We start from the raw sequence: 25930 nt of genomic DNA, 5'->3' as shown, positions 1-25930 counted from the left end.
CCGCACCATGTTTCACCCGCTCGGGTGAGAGCACCGCTGAACCCCTCCGTGAGGGTGATCTGGGCCCCTACAAATAGTGGTGTCTGCGTCGGGACCACGCTGGACTTTTTGAGCCGATCAAAAATCCAGGATCCCGCACCCACGGACTATCAACCCCATGAGACCCGTAGTCTTCAGTGGAGTGCGTCCGTATATGAGCCAAACGTCCAGGTAGCAACTGATGTTGACACCCCTGTGCTTCAGGTACGCTGCCACCGCTCTGACCAAGAGTGTTAAACACCCTGGGAGAGATGGACAGGCCGGATGGCCGGTATCAAAACTGGTAATTTTGATCCTGTACCTAGAAGCGCAGATGCCTCCGATCTTGGGAGGCGATTGGCATATGCAGATAGGCGTCCGAGAGATCTAGCGATGCTGTTCCCATGCCCCTGATGGGGCAGGCTAGCACCGAGGCGAGAGTCCCCATTCTGAACCTCTTGGGCCTGAAGAACGTGTTCAACAGCCTGCGGTTCCGGATGGGGCTCCCGTCGCCTGTCTTCCTTGGAGCCAATGGCTCCAAGATCACCCGTAGGACGGGGGGGAGACCGGGACAATCGCCCGCTTCGTGAGAAGCTGTGTGATCCCTGTCAGTAGTGCCCGCCGCTGGGGGCCGTCTGACGGCACTACTGTGGACCTCTGAAATGTGCAGGCGAATGTGGGGAGACTGGGTTGCCAGTCTGTAACCCCCACTCACCACTGACCATACCCAGGCGCTCAAAGAGATGGTTTCCCACCTCTGGGTGAAAGCCATAAGCGGTCGTCCAGTGGGAGAGCCCCCTGTGGAAATACCGCTGAGCCCCCCAGGAATGCTCTGCCTAGCTTCCCTTGGAAGAGCGCTTGCTCTTCTTCGGGCTTGCCAGCTGTTCCTGTGCTACCCTTGCGCCTCCCAGAAATGGGTGCTGCAGAGGTAGTGGGCTCGGGTACTGTTGGTGGTGCACGGCCTGCTGAAGTCGGAGCTCCTACCCATGGTAAGGGCAGTTTCCGACCTCTTCAGAGTGCTCCCGTTGGTAGCTTCTTTGCACGGTCCTCCGCCGTAGCGCAGAAGCATCCAAAGAGAAAAAGGACCCTGCCTTTCCATCGCGTTGAGCGATTGGAGTGGCAGGCCCCTCCCCCCGGCGCTGAGTGGAAACCCTATGGGCTAGGCCCATGGAGCTCTCGTTGAGGCTAGCTGTTAGCACCGCTAATAGGCTCACCTCGCGGAAGAGCTCAGATGTTGTCTGAGCGTGATACGCTTGACGACATCTGGGTCCCTCTCGGATCCCCTCAGGTAGGTCCGTGGTCCTCCCGCGTTACACGCAGAGGAAGCGTGCAAGCACGGCGCCATAGCTCTACTGAGCTCGACAGCCCCACGATATCTACCCGTGAGGTTTGCCGGGAATGAGAGTGCAGGCGCCCCCTGTGAGGAAGCAGCAGCTGAGCATCCTACTGAAAGGATCCCTGGTCCTCCTCCATGGACTCCCCTTAGGGGGTGTCCGGAGGAAGATCAGTGCTGTTTCCCTCTCGCGGGGCAGCGGGGAAGGAGATTGTAGTGATGTCACTACCGGACTCAGCTTCCGACTCCTTTCCCTCGCCCACAGTATCCGTATCATGCTCCGATGATGACGGTAACTGAGGACGGGCATCTGAAAACGGGTAAGAAGGCATAACCACTGTGTGGCTCGCCGACTACCTGCCAGCAGAAGAGGGAGTACTCCCGCAAGACCCTGAGGTATCCGCCATGGCACCACTGGGTCCGCATGCTCTCGCAGCCGTCGTCCTAGCGCTAGCAGCACTGGGCCTACCCTGATCAAGATCTGGGTTAGCCCCATGCCGGCTGGCCTGGTCAACAGCTGATGTTGGTACTGCGTGGCCATCGCTAGGCGACACTTGCCACGGTGCTAGGCCGTGGAAGAAACACCCTGCGGCGGGTACCACGGGCATACCCAGCCGGCAGCTGACCCTGAAAGGATCCGCCACCAGGGTAACCCCATGGTACTGCAGTACCAGCACCGCCTCCCCTTGTTGCCACAGAGACTGTGGCGACTAAGGCGGGTGCTGCGATACCGGTGCGGTATCAGCGTGGGTACCCGTGAGGGTTCCCAACTGTGGACCGCTGTACCCTCGCCACACTGCGTTCCCTGTTTGGGGATCAAGCTGTGTGCTGGCGTGGTACCGGCGCTGGTACTAGCATGGGTACCCGTGAGGTTCCCGGTTGTGTACCGCTGTATGCGTGGTTCCAGCGTAGGTGCCCGTGAGGGCTCCGGCTGTGTACCACTGTACCCATGCCTCACTGCGTTCCCCGCAAGGATCAAGCCGTGTATGGGTACCCCGCTATACCGGCTGTCCCTTGGCTAGAGGGAGCTTGCCTAGTACCACGGGTAGCTGGCGTGCATACCCCGATCAATCACCTCGCCACCTGAATAGGCAGCGTCAATCAATGGAGCTATGCCCTGTTGATTTGACAGTGATCGATCAAGAGAGGGTAATTGACCCATTGACGGTAATGGATCACCCACGCTCCGCTGGCTCTCGAGGACATAAGTGGGTTGTTGATCAGCTAGGCTGTTCAAGCTACTTACTGTACCCTCTAGAGCTTCGCCCAAGGCCGCTGTGTGTGGCGGACCACTCACGGCAGCTATGGGCGGGTGCATAGCGGCTACCACTGAAGTCACGCCGTAGCTCGTCTTTGTAGCTGCCACCGAATGCACCTGGGTCGCTGTCCCGTGAGAGACTGCGAGCCCAACCCCTGAATAATCGCCAGCCAGTCCCTGTGGACAGCCAGCAGCTATTCTAGGGCCCAGGGTATCACTCGGCGGTCCCGCCATGGGACGCTGCCGTGTGACAACCCCAGGTGGTTCTGCTAAGACTACACCCACAGCGTTAGCGGTATCGTCTCTGCTGAACCCATGCATGCTAGGGTTCAACCCAGGCAAGCCCGGGTACCCTTGCATGCTGCTGCCCGTCGCTAGCTACTACTGTGGCTGTTTGAGCCCGTGAGATATGCCTGCAACAGACGGGTGTCCTCCTGCTAAACCCGTGAGGATTTTCGCTAGAGGACTGGTATCCTCCTGCTACAAAACCCGCTAGGGTTTTCGCTGGTGGTTACCGCTCTGCTGCCTGCTACTTTGCTCCGGACGTATAGTCAGTGCTTTCGCTGGCTGCTGAGCCTTTGGACGCGCTTAGCAGTCCCGAAGGAACCGCCTGCTTGTCCGGGACCGGAGCCCCTTAAGCAGACCTGCCATGACCCATAGGGGCTGTCACAGCAGAATCTACCGTGATCGACTGGTATCCTCCTGCTGCAAAACCCGCTAGGGTTTTCGCTGGTGGTTACCGCTCTGCTGCCTGCTACTTTGCTCCGACGTATAGTCAGTGCTTTCGCTGGCTGCTGAGCCTTTGGACGCGCTTAGCAGTCCTCGAAGGAACCGCCTGCTTGTCCGGGGACCGGAGCCCCCCTTAAGCAGACCTGCCATGACCCATAGGGGCTGTCACAGCAGAATCCACCGTATCGACCTTACCAGTGCCCTTGGTAGATTTCTTCTTCGTCTTATGGCGATGACGGAGCCTATCCCAATCGTCAAGCTGGAACTCGGAGAGTCCTAAGCAAAAGAAAGACATCTAGAAGATCGTGAGCACTCCCTGTGGGTGAAACAGAGCGGGTGTGGGTCCCGCTCCGTCACCAGGAAGGGCAAGCCCGACAGGGCCGAGGCGAGGAGAAAAGGGAGGGGCACTACCCCCCAACACGCGACTCAAGCCCAGTAAGCAAACCTGAGCACGGAGGCTGGTCGCTAACGTTAGTGGTAAAGTAAGGACTGGCTAACTTTATTACTAAAATGTCAGACGGGTCCCTACCAATCCCCACCGTATGAATATCTGATTAACTCGTCTTTATTGGACGGTAATGAAGACATAACGATAGAGTAATCACCCTAACATAGCAACAATAACCTACCGTACATGAAATACAATGTGTATGTACAAACATCTATTGTAACTTACAGGCTGCAATGGTTGTTTTACGTGGGAAACAAAATGAATGGCGTCAACGAGCTGCCATTTTGAATTGCTCGTGTGTCCCGTATACAAACGGAGGCACGATATGTAGCTAAGTTTTGGATCGTTTTTGTCACTTTTTCGCCAGAAAATGCCGTCAAAACTATCCTCAGCCGAACAATACCGGTTTGGTTTTACCTAGGTGTGAACTACAACCGTATATTTCGCCTTGGTCGAGAAATTGATACACAGTGCTATGAACAATCGATAGGCACGTCTGTGTCAGTCGGAGACCAAGGAGGATAAGGGCGATCATATGGTGTGACGTCACCTTTTGGGTGAGTCCACCGGGGATCGGGGTTTTGTTATTTATTCATTTATGTGGGACAAAATGACTATTGGTTTTTCGCATCTCGGATCGATGCAAGAAGTATCTTAATCAACATCGGAAACGGTAAGATCGACCGGTGTACTGAGTCCATTAATTTTGATACAACCTGTACATCAGGGTTCAAGCTGTTAACTTTTTTTTTATCAACTTTCTTCTGGCCCAGATCGGACCAGTTGCAGCACTTTACTTTAGGTCTAAAACTGGCCCCACATCAAATCAAGTTGCCCGGACATATTTTTTACCGATTGCATGAACATTCACACTTTCTTCAACAGGCCAAAATTTACAACTGGACACTCCAGGCAAATAACTTTGTGTTAAAACTTGCCTCAATAGTCAACGGGCAAGTGCCAAATTCGAGCCCTACTACATATGCAATCAATCACTGTACAAATCTTCTCCAAATTGTTTTCTCTTTCTGTATCTAGTTCGCTACTATAATATATCTATATTATATAGGAATCATTTGAAGGCAAGTTTTCCGTCTCTCACAATTCAGAGAGCAGAAATCAATATATATTATATATAACATGGCACAGCACTTAAATGCTGTTTCCTCTGTTGTATGATGAATGGAACCCTTTTGAGGGCACACAAGTTTATCTATCCCACAATGCATTGGGTGAAAAGAGAATCAACGCCAAAATAATATGTGAGACAACACTTCACACAAGCACACAGATGAATTCTGTTTTGATACACCAAGCATGTCAGTACTTGCACGGCATGTGTCTCTGATGAATGATCGCTGATATTCTATCCCACAATGCATTGGGTGAAAAGAGAATCAACGCCACAATAATATCATGTGACACAACACTACACACAAGCACACAGATGAATTCTGTTTTGATACACCAAGCATGTCAGTACTTGCACGGCAAATGTCTCTGATGAACGATCGCTGATATACCTCTCGTATAATATCACTATGTGCATTTGTGAAATTGATAAATGCAAGTACCAGTAGTGCTCTCACAGAAATAGTATTGTGATGTATAGCCTGTGACAAAAGTAGGGGAGGCCATGTTAAGGGGTCCCCATGATGTATTACTAGAGATGGGGAACTTAACCCAATTTGATTCAACTTCAGGAAGTTGCAAGTCTCTCACCGGGTCTTACAAATAGCTGCTCTGGGTGAACTGGGGGAAAAGGTGCACATGTTCCACGAAGGAAGTAATTCTGAAGGGGATATGCAAGTCTTACAAATAGCTGCTTTGGGAGAATCAAATTCAATCAATCAAATTTATTTATTTTCCATCAAAAAATGAACATCAAAAATACAATACATGTATCATAAAAATAAAACACAATGGAGGAGGTACAATGATAAGCAGAGCCTACTAAATGTTGCATTCCCTTTAATTAAATTACATAATTAAAACAAAACAATCAGAGAAAATGTGTACATGTTTTAAGTACAACGTAATTCTAAAGTGGATATGCAAGTCTCAAGAATAGCTGCTCTGGGAGAATTGGGGGAAAAGGTGCACATGTATAAAGTAATTCTGCTCAAACAAAACTGCTGTTTTCATAATCGTGCGACACACGTTTCCTACAATTCACAGTGTAACATACACTCTCAGTACATGGCCATGATGAGTGTTTTAATGTTATTTTATAAATAACATTGGAGAGTAAGCCATAAATTTCAAAGTTCACTGTCCATCAGCGTCCAGACAAGCTCTGTCGGTGCTCCACAAACGTAAGGGAAACAGGAAGTTCCCTTTGAAAAACTGGCACTCATCAGTACAGGGGTCCCTGCAGAATTCTAGATCCTTGCAATCTCATTTTGATGCAAAGTGTTGTCATCTTTTAACTTATTGACAAAGTTAACTTTGAAATTTAGACTTTTTCATTTGGAAACTGCAATAAACTAGATGGTGTTTGTGCAGATTGTGCATTTTACTTGCCAATTTGTAATTGCCCATCAGCCATCAATGGCAAGCAAAGACACCTCAAAGATTCTCAATAGTCACTAGCCATGACACAGTTCCATTATGGACCACAAGAACCTCATCCCAATGGCATAGTCCAATAACCTCAATTACATAATCATAGTGCAAAATTTGACCTCAAGTTGCAGAGTATGAGTTTTTGTACCCAAATGTTCAAAGGTCATTCATTGAATGTACAATTGTATTGGGGTTTAAGAACTGTGCCCTGATAGATGAGCATGTTGTGATATCTTTGTACATTTATAGAATCACCTTTGAATGTATTAGGTACAAAAACTCATACTTCCTAACTTGAGGTAAAATCTTGAGATATGTATTGTTGAATGAAGGTTAATGAACTGTGCCACTGGAGATGATAATATTTTGGCTTCATAGTTAAGGCAGATGAATCACTGGCTATTGCCCTGTCTGTCTGCCAAAATAATGAATGATTTCACTTAATACAATGCACTTACCATGCTAGACATAAAGTCCTTAAAAACTCATGCAAATCGTTGGTAAACAAATACCATACTATAAATACTACAGTATGTCCACATAGAAGTACAAAGTAAACAGAACTCGGAAACTATAGGTATGAGAATAATTATTTCGGCACAATAATGCTTCTTTCGCGAGCCAACTGCTGCGTGATTAGTACTTGCCAAGCGCACAACGCTCTTTACGTGTCACATTTTTTTAAAACACGCACTACGTGTGACGCGAAGCATCGACCCCCGATGCCACAGATTTGGATTGTACTTCTATGTGGACAGACTATATGGTACTAGTTAGCATACATGTATACAGTACGCTGCCAACCTACCTTGAGATAGTGAGCTAGCTGATAGAGTTCTTGTGACGGGACATTGTTACCATTCTGTGGACTGCCATAGGGTAGGGTTGGCATAGGGGAACTGAAAAAAAAGGAAGGAACAATGATTGGAATCAGTATGAGATGACTGTAAAAAATTTTCTATGGCAGAATTTATAATGCCATATTCTGTATGTTATTGAAAACCGACATAGAACATGTAAGAAATATTATGGATCAAAGGCAACTTACAAGTCCCAGCTCAGCATTCCTTCATAGTATTTTTATGCGACATGTAGGCACAAACAGCCTAATCCTTTTTTGAAGAGCATACCTCAAATCCAGTATCACTTTTTGTTTGTTCGTTTTTAACTGAAAAATTCTGGAAATTTGAATGGAAGATGCAGATTTCAAAGTTGCACCTATGTAGCATTGGCCATAGCTGGTATCGCAGAGCAAAATGCTACTAAATTTTGATCACTTTGCTACACAATTTTGGAAATGTCTTCACGCCCAATGATGCACCTAAGTCCAATTGAAAATTTGAAAGGATGGGGCTGATTCAGAAGTTGCACTTAAATCCAATTTGATTTATAATGGAAGAGGCAGATTCTGAAGTTGCACTTACATCCAATTGGAATTTGGACTTTTTAGTGGACGAGGTTGTCCAAAATTGCACCTAAATCCAATTGGAATGTAGTACACATCTTTGCAAACTGGTTTTGGTCAATACTAAAATAAGAATGTGTATGTGTATGAATATTTCATGAAATCCATGATTCACAAATGCCATGGACTCATGTTTACTATTGGTGTTTTTTATACGGAAAGGTATATTTCACACAAATTTCTTACCACTAAAATAAGGATGCTTCCCCCCATCTCAAATATTTGTTGCTGCAAAAATATCTTTTTAAACTTACACCCTTGACTTGAAGTACTGTACCAGTAACTTAGTAAGTAGAACTCCAAAGAAACATACCAACTATTATTAAGCTTAGCTCCAATGACTGTGTAAACGTAAGTATGACACACTGGGCTTGGATCTATGAATGACATGTTTGACTTTTTCAGAGAGTATGTTTGCAGCCAACTATATCCAAGTTGCTTTTCAAAAGATTTGATCTTTAAATAATGGCCTATAACCTAATTGTTTACTGTCTGTTCAATTAGCTTAGATTCTTGTATTTTTAAGATATTTGAAAAGATACAAAATTGTGGTCAAACTCATGAAAGAAAAGTGTTAGCACAGCCTTAGACCCAACTTGATTTACACTTTTCAGATTCCAAAATTCAGTATAAAACCCCATTTCTATTCAATTTTGCCTCATTTTAGGCAGTTACTTGGTACCACCAAAAGGGTTCGCGACCTTTTCACAAATCGAGTGGGACGGTCCATTCTCAACTTAGGGCATAGACCCTATTGAAAAATCTGTCCACCAATGCAATCTGTCCTGCCATTTCAATTGTTATACCGTTCGGTTATTGGATAGAGTCTATAGGTGATACGATGGTCCACCGGTTTTTGTTGCACGAAATTAGGTGAAGCTCAGTGAGGTTTCTTGCTGATTACGTTTTATGCATAACATTATTCGAGCATTATTTTTATTTTTCCTAAACAATGACATTAAAATTATGGATTTCGTTCTTATTTCAACTGCATTCATCGATAAAAATGTAATTGAGTTTTGTTTAATACCACCATTCTTTCCCAAGAACAGCATTTGCTTGACATTTTCAGATACAGTGACTTTGCAAGAATTGTTTTCTGTAACCTAAGTCATTGTTTTAAATAATATTTTCTTGTACAAAAGTTCTTTTGTTTCCAAATCTTCTCATAGTTTGTATTCAACAAACAAAACGTAATAACAAATTGAAAATAAATGTGGAGTTTTATAATAGGCCTAGGCTCACACCTTCTTAGATCCATCCACACAATCAATCAATCAATCAATCAATCAATCAATCAATCAATCAATCAATCAATCAATCAATCAATCAATCAATAAATAAATAAATAAATAAATAAATTAATTAATAGCAAGGAATGTATTAATATAAGCTGGGCCTATTCTGAAAACCTTAGTGCATCTTCACATTTTTATGATAATGTTCCAACAGCGGGGTTTCAACACGAAAATAGGCCTATTGCTGGACAAGATACATTCCGATGCGGATGGTCGAATAAATACTATCTCAGCGCATCTAATTATTATGACAATCGTCCCCATTGCACAAAATGGATTGGTTCAAAAAAGTTTATGGTACCCGACATTGTACGGCTTGTTATCAAAATATCGCGGGAAAAGATCAAAATTGAAAAGAAATGGGGTTTCAAATTGAACTTTGGAATTTGAAAAGTATAAATCACGTTGGGTCTAAGGCTGTGCTAACACTTTTCTTTGATGACTTTGACCACAATTTTTTATTTTTTCAAATATCTTAAAAATACAAGAATCTAAGCTAATTGAACAGACAGTAGTTCTTCCTACATGTATAACCTATATATTTATACATTTGTACCATACAAGAAATAACATGTCAAATAGATGTAAAATTTTTCCATCAGATGCATTCATGAATAACTTAACATTTAAAACTTTATTTATGCATTTATTTTTTATTCATCCACACACTGTACAGTGAGATTTTTTCGCTGGGTTATTTTTTCATAATTTTATCAATTCTGGACAGTTTAATAGGTGTTTAATTGACTTTTCCAAATATATTCACATTAAGTATTAAGTCAAGTGTAATAAATAATTTTGCGGGGTTAAAAATTTGCAGCTGCCTGTTGGACAGCGAAAAGCGCGAAAATTTACCACTAAAATTTACCGCTATACAGTATTTCATTTTCATTCAAATCTTTTTCATTTATTCCTTTATTTTATTTACTTCATCTATTTATTCAGTAGTAAACATTTATGAATGAATTAATAATTTATCTATCATTCTTATTTTAATTTCATAATAATTATAATACTAAAAAAGTCCAGACACATAAAAAATAATAATTGAAGAAATAGCTGTAAACACAATTCACATGATCACTTTTCACACCATGCAACTGCAAAACAGCATGGTCGACATTGGTCGTCATCAGAGCTAATTAAAGAAATTATTTTGGTTTGCTAAAAGCAATTAATCTAATTTCCATCCATTTCGCACTTTGGTGATGATATAAATAAAATTTAAGAAACCATCGCTTAATAATGGTTGGCGTTAAGTGTGATACTAGAAAGCAGGTGCACAACATACAGTAAAGGTTATCACTAATTACAAGATTTATCTTGCCACACAATAACATCCTCAACATTGAACATCGTTGATGCTCTTAGGCAATACATTGTAGTACATGTATGTATTGTATGTATGTTCTTTTATTTAACTGCGATATTGGATGAGGTTCTGTCCATAAACATTTCGAGCAAGGTTCCCATTTAAATAGACCAAAATCACGGGACAGTTTGTTGTGACAAATGGTGCCAACATTATTGAAATCGATTTCCTATGTTTGTTTACCAAAAATCCGGGCCAAAAATGTAGCTTGTTGAGGAAGTAATCATCAGCTTTGTAAAGCTTGTATGACCAATTTTGTTACCATTCAAAGTGACCATTTACTGATCAAGCGAAGTGCAGACCTACAAATAAATGTATTGCTATACTTCATTTGATTACTTTTTCAGCATCGATCTCAGAAAAGACTAAATTTGCTTGCTTTTGCTATTTTTACATAGCAAAACATAGCATAGAACAAATGAAATGAGGACAGTTTTGCCAAGTTAAAATTCTTATTTTTTCCATAATTTAAGACACCAACATCTTTAACCAAACCCATCACACTGGAACATAGTAGCTGCCAGACCCCTTAAAATGAAAAGGTGTTTGTACTCTATTTTTAACATAAAACTCGACTATTTGTCACATTTTGATGAAAACATTTACTATTTTTATTTACTTCATTTATTTTTTATTTTGAAAAAGGTTTCAATTGCAAAAATCTCTAAATTGACTTTCAACACCATTGATCATAACCTGATCACAATTATCTTTCTCTTAAATATTTGAGAAATTAGGTTAATCAATTTTGTTAGTTTACCTTCTTATAGCCTCCGAGCCATCAGGATTATAAAGCATCAGCTGGGCCACTATACAACCATGGGTCACTGTAAAAACAAAACAGGTAAACAATAGTCAATGATTGATAAAGCTAATTGTCAACAACCATCCTAGTGCTCTATTATAATGTTGCTATTGACCTTCAGACATCGGCAATGACAAGCACTGCACTATGTATACTGCACAAACACTATAAATTTTGCAGCAACTTTTTTCTGCAAATTTGCAAATGTGCGCTAAATTGCATCATCTATATTCCTTGTAAATGATCATTTTAGAATACATTGTTATGTAAACCATCATTATTATTCCAAAATTATCATAAACCAATTTGCACACAATAAAATAAAATTAACAAAAATAAATTTGCTCTCACAAATTTAATAGTAGGTTAACATGTTGACAGTATTTGTATTTGACATAAAGAAAGAGTTAAGTATGCTACAGGCAAGATATCTTCCCAACAAGGGTTTTCCTGTTGGTAGATAGTGCGGTCATGTTAGTATAATCTTTGGCTTTTCCCACACCGCCCAAGGTGTTACGGATTCCAAGGCATGAGCATGGACGCTGAAGAATGGTCATGTTCCAGTTCCACTGGCTAGGCATATAGATCATCAAATATATGGGCTAGGCCTCTGTCCATAACAAATCAATACATTGTACTTTGTAGGTTGCTGTCTGAAACATAATGTTGGGTACTCGTTTTAACATAATACATCTAACCAGTGCCGTAAGTGAGAAATCAGTTATCTGAAAGGGGCACTTGATATCTACTGGGTTTTCAAAGTCAAGAAATTAAGGTCCCTGAAAGCAGACCGAGATGAAAAAAATGTTACGGCATACATTTGTGCGGGCTGAAAGAAGGAGTGGTGCTGTTCACATGATTCATTTCTCAAAAGTTCATCTAGAGTTGTATTTTAAACAAATTCAATTTATATATGATTTGAATAAATTACACAAAAGAACATTATATAATCAAAATTGTCAAAAAATTGTCACATGCAGAGAAAACCAAACTTCATTTTATATAGCTTATATTTTTAGGGTGAAGTTAATTTATAGCTAGCTTCATTATCATATATATCCTCTCCCATAAATATCCACATGCATTTCATCTCCTACTTGTACATGTAGATCTTCTTGAATCCTAATGGTCCGTATCCCTTTCATTTATCATACATTATCCATAAATATGAACCCTTATTACCATATTCAGGTACGTATACAGAACTTCAGCAACCGGCGGTGGGGGGGGGGGAGATTTTGTGGTGAGCTAAGAAAGGATCATGAAACCTGTAAATTTTAAAACATATTCAAGCTTAATATGGTCGTATATGGTTTAAATTGAAACAAATTAGTGTGAAGCACATCTAAATTTGCTTTTTTAAAAGCCGAAAAGGTCAAATATGAGATTAATTTGGTCAAAATCACATGCACACAGTCGTTTCTCTTCTCTTTTTCTCCAATTTCTCTTCTCTTTTTTTGATAACAGGGGTATGCTCCCATTTAACAAGGGCTGTATTTATAATTATATGCTACAAAGCAACAGAGGACAAAATGGGGGGGGGGGGAATAATGAAATGATGATGCCCCATAAAAACATATCCCTAATTTGTCCCCATCTAGTCCCTTTGTCTTAAAAATAATTACCTTTCACAGGTCTGAAGGTAAAGATAATCTCACAATACCGAAAAATATATTATATTAATTATTATTAATCTTACTCGTAATGATCCAACTAAATTCACACAGACCAATGAACTTGACAAATAGCATGACAAAATTAGTCACTTGACCATTATGAGGTTATTAAACTGAAAGCATTGACATCATCATTACCACCACCATCATCATCATCATCACTGCACATGGAGCAAGCAAACATCTGAATACAAAGCAGTACTAGAGATGCCTCGATGCAATGAATTTCTCCCTCGTGGTCAGTCAACAAGATATGGAGCACTCCAGAGCAATATTTGGACAACCTAAACTGGCATTTAAAAGCTGGCTTTACGTTTAGTATCTCATTTCCCTGCACCATTACAAGGTGTTTATTATGGTCATCTGTGAAGTTTATGAGCTAAGAAAGTCGCCTCTTATTTTACAACCTGTTACAGGTAGATGACTAGGGGGTCTCCCCATCAGACCGAAACACTGTCAATCTGAACCCCCCGTCAGTCCGAAAACCCGTCAGGGTTAGGGTTAGGGTTAACCCTAACAGGTTTTTGGACTGCAGGGGTTCAAATCGACGGTGTTTCAGACTGATGGGGTGTCCCCCGATGACTAGATAGATGGTTGAATGTTTGAAAATATAAGAGTTTTGGGGTTTTGATGTAATCTTATATTAGCCAGGGTAGAGGATGAAGGGTGGATGCCTCCTCACAAATCTTCCAAGGAAAGAATCTCCCCCTCAAATCTGACCAAAATCCTTAAAATTCCACCCAAAATCCACCTAAAATCCTTAAAATTCTAACCAAAATCCACCAAACCCCTCAGATTCCACCTAATTTTGTGTGGCACCCCAAAAAAGTCAACTTTGTCCAAAGCCCCCCCCTTCCAAAAAAAACCTCCTGACTACAATGTATAAGGCTGCTTACAATATGAGAGGTGGTGTCTGGTACAGGTGGTACATGTAAATAATTTGCAGGTTCACATGATGCTCATTGCAATTGTTTTGTGTAGACCAACATTTTTTCTCAATTTTCACAGTACTTAAAGGAGTACATTTGCAGCACATGAATTCACATTTAAATATTAGTTACAAAAATAATTTAAATTCTTTTTATAACAGCTTAGTAGGGCATCTCTAAACTTGGATTTCCATGTTTATGTTTATAGGAAATTAGATATGAGATATAATCAAGCTATGTAGATGAGTCATTTGTGACACAATCTGATCCAACAAGACTAAAAAGTCAGAAATTTTGAAAAGGTAGTTATAAATTATTAACATGTAGAACTTACTCAGTGCCTACATGTAAGCTATACCGTGCACAGTCCCGGCATATTTTGTTGCAAAGTTATGGTTTATGTACATTTTCTTATGATATTTATTGGGTTTTTTTTGTTCCTTATATTTTGCCTACATCTCAATTTCATTACTGCTGAATATGATCTGATTGGATCAGACCATGTCACATTATCATGATTATTGTTGTCACACACATTTTTCCACGTACAGAAGTACCCTTGCTCATTACATGTATATACCACCAGGCTACAATATACCTGCTGAAACACCTTCCAAATATTACTCTTTTACCAGGCTAAAATATGCTTGAAATAACTCAATCCAAATTGGATTTTGCCTAAATAATTTGATGCTCCAGACAAATAATGCAAAACAAAAGCAGTTCAACATATCTTTCCACTAAATCTCAAAATTAATTTTATCGATAAGCATTTGCTTGATTTCATCGCAAAACAAAATATTTATTCCTCATCTCCAGGATTCAGATTAAGAGGAAATGATATTCCCTATGATTACATTGTTTTATTTTCACAGATTTTGTCAGTAGAACTCAGAAGCGATGTGGAGACATGAAAATAACAAGCAAATATATTGCATATTGAACATGAATTTCATGATATAAGCAAGTCTTGCAGTTTTGCGTAAGTCCAAAATCACAAAAAATTATGCATCAGATAAAAAAAACCAAATCCAACTTCACAGTATTCATGGTATTGGTACTAAAAATAATTTTCGAGCTTTCGAAATATATACAAAACTATTATCTTAGTGAAGTAGCCCTAAGCCTAAGGCCGTGTCGAAAATAGCAAAATTGAAAATAAATTCAGGTAGCTCCAAAATTACCATTTTCATATGCGTACGTACGTGATGTATTGTGTGGAGGCAAATTGCACGTAGGACAACAAATTTAGCATTTTGTCCAACTGATGAGCAATAAAATTAGGGTTTTTTTTTATTACCATATTGGTTCATTAAATTTCAGTGCAATCATAAACTGCAGGCTAGTTATGATATTATTAGTAATGTGTGCGACAGTGTTACTGTCGCTATTTTTAGCTACCAGTCTTATAGTCGCTTCTAACGTCAGACATATGGATATTTGTTGTTTTATTTCTCCTGTGTGATGCGCCAATTACTTCACTAACCCGGTAAGACGCGCTGACATTAATATTACGTCGGCCAACAAATTTATGTCACCCTGGGATGAGCCAGGATTAAATTCTGAAATTGCTCCAATAAAAAGCAGTCATAATGTGAGATTAAAACGAGAAATCACAATTTGTTCCAGTGAGTTGTAAAATGACATGGGAAAGCACACAGACACGCAGGCATCTTTAAAAAATAGTATGAGTCATAACCCCGAAATGGAAGTGGTTGGAGTTGACTGTAGACAGCATTATATTGAACAAGTCGCTTGCTTGGTTGCTCTGTCGCACATACATGGGCAAAACCAGCAGGCAAATAAGGCATGGAATCCGTAATAAGCATTCTGACACCAACTTGGGACCCACCGACTGACTGTTTACAACACTTTGGTTGATATACCTATCTATCCGTCTATCTATCTGGGAAGAATGTTTTAATAAAATCGCTGCCTGCCTGCTGCTCCTGACTGTATGGTTTGCTGTTGTTTGTTCTCTATCACCTGCGATATTTTCATTAGTTGATTCAGCCTTGAGAATGTCACTCCAAATTGAACTTGAAATTATTCTCAAAGGCATGCAATTTGGCACTGATGCTTTCAATTCTTGTCTTCACTGAATACTCTATGCCCTAAATTTGAACCCTAAGTTACTTCACTTAAGGGCTGTACTGTTAGTATTAAAGCAAATCGGAGATCATCCCAGATAGTGATGAATTTGTAATAGCATACTTTTTGGATATCTGTATTTAATTGAACATTTATCACTTCCAATATGTCACTAATGCTAATACTAGATGTATCTCCACATGTACAACTGTACATTACACATGCAATAATAACAAAAAAATATTTACACTGTTCGTTTATTTTTTCAAGGTCACATAACAATTGACCATGACTCAATCATTATCACAAATTATGTTAATGCTAGCAATGGCTTGCATCAACATGACTAAGTATGTATGTTTGATGGAACATCAACAATATTTTAAAGCAAAGAAAGAAGACAAACACACCCAAATTTGAATCCTTATTTTATTTTCAGAAAATGTGGCAAAAGATTTTTATGGCAACCTTCATATTTTATATGAAATATACCTCATTTGTTAAAAAAACCTCATATTTCAATATCTTGTAAGGTCTGCTGTTGTCGTTTTGTAAAATCAGGGATATGGTAAAATAAACCTACATTGTGTCCACCAAAAATAGCAGCAACACCAAATTCAAGGCACACTATTTGAATCTATCACGCACATTGACGTAAGCAGAAATTCTGGCTCAGGACTTTTCATTTGCATTATAAGTAAAAAACGAAACACTACAGAAAAAACAGGGAAAGGGCATGCTTTTTCAATCTATCATTTAAATTGACGTAAGCAGACATTTTCATTCAAGACTTTTCTTCATTTAATATTAGTGAGCGCTAAAGACTGTTAGAAAGAAAGAAAACATAGGGAAAGGGGAAAAACGACCTCAACATTCTTTTGTTCTGAACCGTGACGATGCAATTCATGATCTAAGACTACTAGAAATAGAACTGCCTTAAGGCATAATAGCAGTAGATAGCGTACTCGCAGATATTCCCCCTTACTTGCTCGTGATGACGTCACTGAATTTCTATTTTGAGCTGATGCAGTACTAAACAGGTAAAGCTAAATGAAGCCCGGCTGACCTGGTATAACCCAAACAAAATTGGTGCATACATGTATATATTTTTTTATTTCAATATTGTCTACATTCTAATGGTGAAATTCTCATCAACATCACAACAATTAAAAAAAAAATCAAAGATAATATTCTCAAATTGACAAAAGCATGATACTAATATTGGATTAGAAATAGGAAATTGTACAAAGCATCATTGCTAAGTGACAATAAATGAGAAAAGATAAAAATGAGCTAATTTTCTTAGTTTGTAAATCTTTATTGGACCAAGAAAACGGTCAGAGGCCTCGGAAAGTCAATCTTGACTTTCCCGTTTCATTATTTCTGAAAACAAGTGAGGCAACTTTTTCATTACCCATTATTTTTGTGACTTTCATTATATGACCAAACACAAATGTGTAAAACACATTGTTATTTACCACTTGCTCATGTAAAGAAGGATGTTTAGCCCAACCATTAACTGAGTTGCCCGTAGCAAAGTGGATGTTTTGATATTGATTTTTCCACTAAAAATGCATGGATATTCATCTGGGTTTTTTTGTGTGCAAAAATGACCAGTTGTGCGGGCCCAAAAATGAAGTGGGGGCGGCCGACAGGAAACTCAAAATCAACTTCCCAAGGATCTTGGAATAGGGGGTCCCATTCTTTGGAATTCTTTAGCTTCAAAATCTGTTTAGCATTTCCGCAATCAATTAAAAATAAAATCTTATCCACGAGCCTTTCCTTTTGGTTACTTCCATTTGATTTTAGGGAAAGGCTAACTTTCAGGCCTTTTTGGTCTTTCAGCCTTTTCCTCCATGTATCGTGTTTGTATATTTTTTGATGTCTTTTATTGTAATTAAGTGGGAAAGGTAATGAAATCAGATGATGGAATCTAATGGAAGTCAATATTTTAACAACTAAAGCATTTTCCACCCTGATGTGGCAGTGACGTCAGTGCGCATTTCATTGGGCGCAGCTACAAATTGCTAGTGTTCGCTCAAAGTGCTGGCGTACACACGCACACGCCTAAAGATGCTGCATAGATGCGCACAAAACAGCTGCCTCAACAGTGGCGTAAGTAGGGTTGGTAGCGCCCGGGGCAAGAAACAAAATTGGCGCCCCTACCCCCACCCAAGAATATCTTAAACGCAGGGTGTGGGAATGGCATCGGCATATTTTTTTAAGTGAAGCCGATTTGGCGCCCCCTAGTGGTAGCACCCGGGGCACATTGCCCCCCATGCCCCCCCCCCAGTTACCCTGCCACATCAGTGTGGAAAATGCTTTAGTTACTTCATTTTACAAACAAGATGTTCCTTTAAAATTGAATCACAAAATAATCATTCTTAAGGCTGATTGCCATTCATGTACATGAACTTGCATCAACCACCTCTATAATCTCCCTCACTCCCCGGCTAAGTCAATACAATCAGCACAATCATGCTGTAATAAAATTTGCCTCAAGTTCAACATGATCAATTGATCTGTGGGGTAGTGTATAACATGTAATACACAGAACAGAGCCTAGTGGATGTGTTATAGACGCAGTTTTAGATTCTTTGCATGAACCTGGAGAAGGTTCTAAATGCTATTTAATGCATACCATATTTCGTCAAATAGTCGCCCCCCCTCAAATAAACGCCCCCACCACTTTTTTCAACCAAGATGTTTCAAAAATTCCGATATTTCCATGCTATCTTGTGTAGTAAGCTTACCAAGTTGCTCACATGGTCGGTAATAGCAGCAATAAATGGCGAAAATCTGCATCAGTGTCCCGGAAGTGAACCAAAAGTCAGTGTCAAAAGTTCATAGTTCGTCATTTTAGCGTGACTTTTAAGCTTACCTAATGATTTTAACGGAATTGTCGTGCTAAAATGACCTCTAATAAACGCCCCCCTTGGGAAAATGTAACGCCCCCGGGGGCGTTTCTTTGACGAAATACGGTATATGCATGTTTCTTTTTAAATTGTCTTATCTTTAGATGTGCAAAGCACCAAAATGCTAATGTAAAGCATGTACACACACATTAATTTAAGCATATGGGGGCACAAACATACTTTGTACACAACATGTGAGATTACAGTGAGAACCCCCTCATTTTGAGATTACTATAACACAGGAGGAAAATATGATTTTGGAAGCCAGAAAATGCACCCTTGATTTTCCAAAATATGCTCAAAACATGATTTCCTGGGAAAAAACGACCTTAAATTACTTGTTATTAAAGGTTGGAACTGCAGAAACACTGCACCTAAAAAATATTAAAACTTTATCCACCTTTTTCTTATTTTTAGGAACAGTATTTCTCCAATTCCAACCTTTCAATTTTCCTCCGGTGAGATTACTACGAAAAGGGGCCATCATGTTTGCCTCTTATAAATAATTTTATCATAGGCATAGATCCTGGGGGGATTGTAGCAATGTGAAAGTAACAAGCACTTTGCAGAAATTTTAAAATATTTCAAAATATTGCACAGTCAAGATTTGATTCTTGGGATATATGGTTATGGCACTAGCCAAAAAAGACCCAACAACTAGTGATTTGAATTCCGTTGGGGGAGATACTAGGTCAAAAGATGCCATTGAGCAGATGAGCGTGACTGTTAAGTTTTTCTTTAATTACACCTAACCTATCTTGTCGAGTATCAATATGGTGGTTTATAGATGCTCATCAGTACTCCATTTGACCTTACTGCAGATGGAGCGGCTGGTCATCAGCGGAGGAAGTAATCAATACTCGCTGGACACTTTAGCGAAGAATTTTAAAGTGTCAAATGTCATATCCTTGTATCCCTTCGGATGATGTCTCTATCTTACCGTTGGGTTGGCTATATATTATTGCACCTCGAGTGTTAGACAAGATACATGTCATGGAGATAACCATGTTTATGCAGTGCAAAATTGACACTGAAGTTACAGAAGTGAGAAGAATTTGCAACATATAATTATAAATTGTGATATATTTTTTGCCACATTACTTAAAACTTGGGCACTGATTCTGGGCCGTCAGGGCCGAATCTGATTCAGCGCATGCTCAGTGTATGCCAAAATCGTCTTTTCAGTGTAGTACATTTATGTTAACTTTTTTTCCAGTTGAAATCCATACATGGAAGATATGACACAGGGGGTGTGGATTTCAGATGGAGTCATCCATCAAGTAATCCCATTTGAAATTCACATTCCGAAGGTCATGTCTTCCACAGGGGGTGTATGAATTTCAACTGGAACAGCCAAGTTTTCACTCAATCTAGAATCGTATTTTGGATTTTGTACATCTGTCTCAAATGACAATTCTAATATAACTACTTTGAATTTCTCTAAAAAAAGTCACATTTCTGTAAAACTTTTTCATAGGGCATGGGTATCCTCTTGTGCCAAATCTAATTTCCACTGCGTCAAAATTGTGACGTACATCCTATTATGTGAATACTGCTTGTGACACTAAGCGTTGTTTGAATGCCCTCATTTTGAGATACTTTTCTTGTAGTTTCATCTAATTCAGTTTCAAGTGCACACACTATCAGCTCTTGATGTTTGATCTGAATTCCTATGGTATATTTATAAGAACTGTATTCGATCTAATATATTCAGCATCCCGAGCGCTTTAAATGTCAGTCACTTTGAGGGGGTGGTACATGTACTTATGGAAATGATGAAAAAAATGCAAGTAGACACATTTCGGAAGTCAAAATGGTGATTTTATTTTGACATTTGAGGGAATTTAGTTGCACTTGTGCATTGAAAAGCGGCCGATTAGACATTGGTCACTTGGGGCGCTTACATTGTATTAGGGGAAGGTATTGAATATGCTTAAAAAGAATAGGCCTAAAAGGTAAAGGGGAAAAGCCTGTGTTCACAGGCTGATTGCACATCTCTCTTTCTAAGCGATTGGGCCAGACTTCTCCATGTCATGTTACTGCGGACGGCGGAATCACCACCTCCTCTTCTGTTATCTTCCCAGCATTGAATAATGCGGGCGACACAGCAGGGCCTTGAACCTACAACCGTAAGCAACATCACAATTAAGAGTTGAAATCTTGACCGCTGTGCTACTGTGCCCCCCCCCCCCATATAGGCCTACATGTACCACCTCTCAATGTTGTTGGTGTGGTGGGCCACATAATATACATGTATATATATTTCATGATTGACAAACCCAGAAATTAGGCTTCCTTGCACGATTTTATCCTTCATATTTAACATCCAATGAGGCAAGTTTCTTTTCCTTTTTTCTTCATTAGTGTAACGTATAAATTGAACTTAAATAGTGCATCTAACTCTCATAATTTCTCCAACAATTTGCCTGCAAAACCTTACACCTCCTCAAACAATTGTGTCTGAAATACAAGCCTGCAATCATGCACATGTATGCAAGATGCAAGGAAGCTGGCAGTCTACTTTCAACATCTTTTGATTTTTGAATGCAATTCATGTACAATGTAGATCACACAAATACATCCCACCCTTCCAGCAAGTCATGTAATTTTATTTCTAGAGCTTCATCCACATGATCAATGCACATTGTAATTTGGGTACGCAAGGTAAGATATTGTTTACAACAGAATAATCTAGCATTGCAAGCCTATGGGAGGGCATGACATGCATGCACCGGTAAGGAGTGTACTTCAACCAAATATTACAGTTAACTGACAACGACTGCCTTGAATGCAAAGAGGGAGGCCCTGTACACATAATCCTTGTTAATCATTATATTCATTTGAGTTCAGAACTCAAGGAATGTAAGATAATAATATAACAATTGGGTAAAATATTGTAATGGATGTATAATAGATGGCAATCTCATCTATATGCCCTGTTTAGATCTTATCATGTAAGTCAAATGTAAATGTATAGCTATTTTATTCTGCACAATATGGAAGTCATAGTCGCATTAAATAATTTACAAGCTGGGTCGAATATTCAAGAATGGATCAAGATTACATACATCCATGGATGTAATAAAAATGTTTCAGTAAGATATGTAAATTTAAAGGGGGTAACCCTATTGGTTTTGGATATGGATTGTCTTTAAAACTACATAATAATATCAAATATCGTCTCCTTTATGCTGCTTTTTGAAAAAACGAGAGCATTTTCAGCGTAAATGTGAATAAATAGCAAAATTCGCAATCCAATACCTTGGTATGTGTGAATTGCATTCTGGGCAGGCAAGCAACAACAACATGTGCCGTAATTCCCTTCGTCATGTGCAGTGCGTGCGTGGTGCACTGACATGACAATCAAGCACCACTAGTCACGTTCGATACTAAGCAAATGCTAAGTTGTGACACTAGTATTAATAATTATAATAGGCCTACCACTAACCACAACCAGTTTCGTCTTTATATCGTTCATGATATATTTTGTGTATAAATGATGGCAATAGCCATGCTATTATCGACGAAAACAAAACAGACCTGACGACAATGCTGCAAATGCACGTATTGAACGGATTTTGTTTTTAACTCTTTTTCGTACCATTTCAGAAAAAAAAGGAAACAAAATATATTTCCTCTTGCAATATGTACATTTCAAATGAATGTAAAAAAATTTTGGGTTAAAAATGGAGAGGAAAAAGAGAACTGTTACCGGGTATTGAACCGGGTACCTCATGGGTAAAACATAACACGCTAACAAATTGAGCAATTTAGCCCGCTTCGTCCATGACGGAATTTTTGGAGCTATATACTACCGCCGTAAAGCTGGAGTCTCCCGGGGAGTCTCCTCAGCAGTTAGTGTGGTTCGCTCTTTTCACAGAATGTGAATGACGCGAAACAAAAGTAGCTGTTGAGGAGACTGATTATTCATTCATAATTCCCTACCCAGAAATCCGAAGTACTTTTAGTATAGAAATTGGTAGCCTGTAAAGGCCGATGTTTTCATGATTTCTCCGAAATACATCGACTTGGGGCGTCAAATTTCAGGATAGTAATGAGAAAAATAGTATCTATTATGTGATACCAAAACCTCATCAACAATGAAAAATATCGGGGGGATGATGCTGTCGATCGGGTTACGGACCTTTAAATGCATAATTTTCCCCCAGGAATATTTCGTATATATATCATTAGAGGTGTGTGACCAGATCCACAGCCTCATGCCCCATTTTTCCTTATCAAAACTGATTTTTTGGTATCAGGAGAAAGCTTATAATTATATTTATCTCAATATAAAACCGAGATGTTTTAAAGATGGTGTGTATATAAACGTAGTAAAAATTGGTGTCACCGGAAGTATCGTACATCATTATGGGCCTTTGTTATAAATATTTTGCATATTTATACTATTTAAAACAACTGGAATAATACGACTCAAAAGTTGAAAACAGAATGTTTTAACCCTAACTTCCTACCTGGTTTTTCACAGTAGCCACCAGGGCAGACAAAACAATACAATACAATTTCACTTAAACTCTACACCATACAAAAGCATACAAATTTGCTTACAGACTTGCAACAAATTATAACCACTACACCATACAAAAGCATACAGGCATTTAAGTGGGAAACTACTACACAATACAAAACCATACAGGCATTAGAAGTAGTAAACTACTGCACCATACAAAACCATACAGGCATACAGGCCTAAAAATGATAACCACTACACCATACAAAACCATACAGGCATTTATAAACTAGTAAACTACTACACCATACAAAACAACACAGACATTCACCTAGTAACTACTACACCATACAAAACCATACAAAGGTATTCCAGTAAGTAACTACTACACCATACAAAACCACACAGCTGAATTGAGCTGATGCAAAACCATGCAGGGATTCCTAATGGTAACTACTACACCATACAAAAAACAATACAAAGGCTAACCCCTACAGTAGCAATATCCCTAGCCATTTTCTTTCTACTGTAATGTGTAGCTGATAAGCCACGGCGCAATTAGGGTCATATTTATACCGTAATGTCTAGCTGATAAGCCACAGTGCAACTAGGGTCATATATTATACTGTAATGTCTAGCTGATAAACCACAGCGCAACTAGTTGTAAATACTATGTACTGTGTCAGTGAAATAAGCTGCAGGACTTTTGATGTTTTATGTTAATTATTTGTGTGTGTGGGATTTTTTTTTGGGGGGGTAATTAATTTGTAATTAATTCAAATTTAATACGTAATACTGTATCTAAAAGTTTATTATGCTCCATTTTTTATTTTGTAAATTGTTTTTGTAGCCCAAACCTGAAAATTTGAACCAGAATTACTATTTTTGGATTTGTTTGACCTATAAAACAAGAATCGGCAAGTTCATTATATACTTCCTTCTGACATCCTCATTGTTATACTAAGTACACCAAATTCTAGTGTAGTAAATCGTTCAGGTGTTATAATGGTATTAGTGACCACTAACTTACATACTAGTATTTTGTAAGAAGGGAAAGAACAGCATTTCAATAATAAGATGTAATCTTCTCTGGTTAAATCCAGATCTTAAAAGTCTTGCTTCCTTCAAAAGAAAGATTATGATTTATTCAGTGATTATGATTTAAATTTTACAGTCTAATTATTTTTGCATTATGTTTTTTGACATGTAGGCCTAAATCTATAGACCTAAATTATATTTACACTAGGAAATCCCTTCATGTTTGTTTACACTAAAAAGAAGACAATTATAATTTAACTGCTCCCAATTGTAGAGTGTCAACATTTTAATATAAGCATACATGGCTTTAGAGGCAAAAGGACTGAAACCTTAAGCTCTCTCATTCAAAAGGCTAGTGGGAGGGTGGTTTTTTTGGTTTTTTTTTTTTTTTTTTTTTTTTTTTTTTTTTTTTGTTGTGTTTTTTTTTCTTTTCCAAATCTTTGTTTTTCAAGAGTTTAAACATTAGGCCCCCTTGACCTTAAATGTTCATGCCAGTGCCTGTGACAGCGCCAGCATAAAAACATCTTGCAAACCGCACATCCCATTAGGGTGAGCACTAGACGCCCATGTTCCAAGCATAGGACACAAGGATGAGGCCTTCTAAATGTGAAGCCTCCAATCCGCTTTGTATCGCTGGGGAACTTGCATCTTCCATGTGCAGGGTGTGCGGCTGGCACTTGCTCGCTGTGGGCGTCCATGATAAAATGATTTCCACTATATATTTTCCACTGTTTATATAGGCATTTCTCCTGCCATATGCTAATTTTCAAGTCATGTGATGTGTAGCATAAAAGAGTAGACCCTTTCCCACTAAGCTAATTTTCAAGTCACCTGATGTATTCAATTCAATGTTATTCTGTAAAATGAAAGACCCATTCCATTTATGCTAATTTTCTTCAAGTTACATGATTTATTCAATTGAAAACATGTAAATTCAAATTCTTCACTGAATTCAATCTATCATGTGACTTGGAATGGTGGCAATGATTACATAACCATTGCCGCCATTCCAAGTCACATGATACATTGATGATTTACATGTTTAAAGCAGATTTACATGTTAAAGAATGTTATTTAATATTATCATCCCAATTTGCATATAGCGGAAAATAGTCCAATAGCAATGCAGGATACATCATGTGACTTAAAATGGCGGGAAAAAAGTATATATATATAGGGTCCCAAGCTCAAAATCATTCCCTTTCTTCGTGACTCTCATCCAGACAAGTCAAGATGTCTGCTTGAGCTTAGAGACTTGCAATCAAACTTGCACAACAACGAGCAGGAGATATTCCTGGATGAAGTTCTAGGCAAAAAGCGAGAGAGGAGAGTGAAGAGAAGTCGAGAGGAAAGGGCAATGGAAGATGTGAGTGAAGAGGAAGAAGCTTCTCAGGTGGAGAAGAGGAAAAGAAGAAGAAGAAGCAGCAGGCATGCTCACCGCTCACAAAATCCAAGATCTGTGGGATCATACAGACTGCAAATAAGTCTAAAGAAGATCGGGAGGAGGAGGATCGCA

General features: G+C 39.5%; 1 protein-coding gene across 1 annotated transcript in view; it reads right to left on the bottom strand.

Annotated features, from left to right (window-relative positions):
• The window catches only part of LOC140148319 (uncharacterized), a 106158-nt gene that overhangs the window by 68386 nt on the left and 11842 nt on the right, over positions 1–25930 (bottom strand). Inside the window, 2 exon segments of the mRNA XM_072170227.1 lie at positions 7163–7253; positions 11250–11316. Of these exon segments, the coding sequence (XP_072026328.1) occupies positions 7163–7253; positions 11250–11316 (158 nt within the window).

The sequence above is a fragment of the Amphiura filiformis genome, chromosome 3 (genome assembly GCF_039555335.1).
Source record: "Amphiura filiformis chromosome 3, Afil_fr2py, whole genome shotgun sequence".
Lineage (NCBI taxonomy): Eukaryota > Metazoa > Echinodermata > Ophiuroidea > Amphilepidida > Amphiuridae > Amphiura > Amphiura filiformis.
This window is presented reverse-complemented; position numbering and strand designations above follow the sequence as displayed.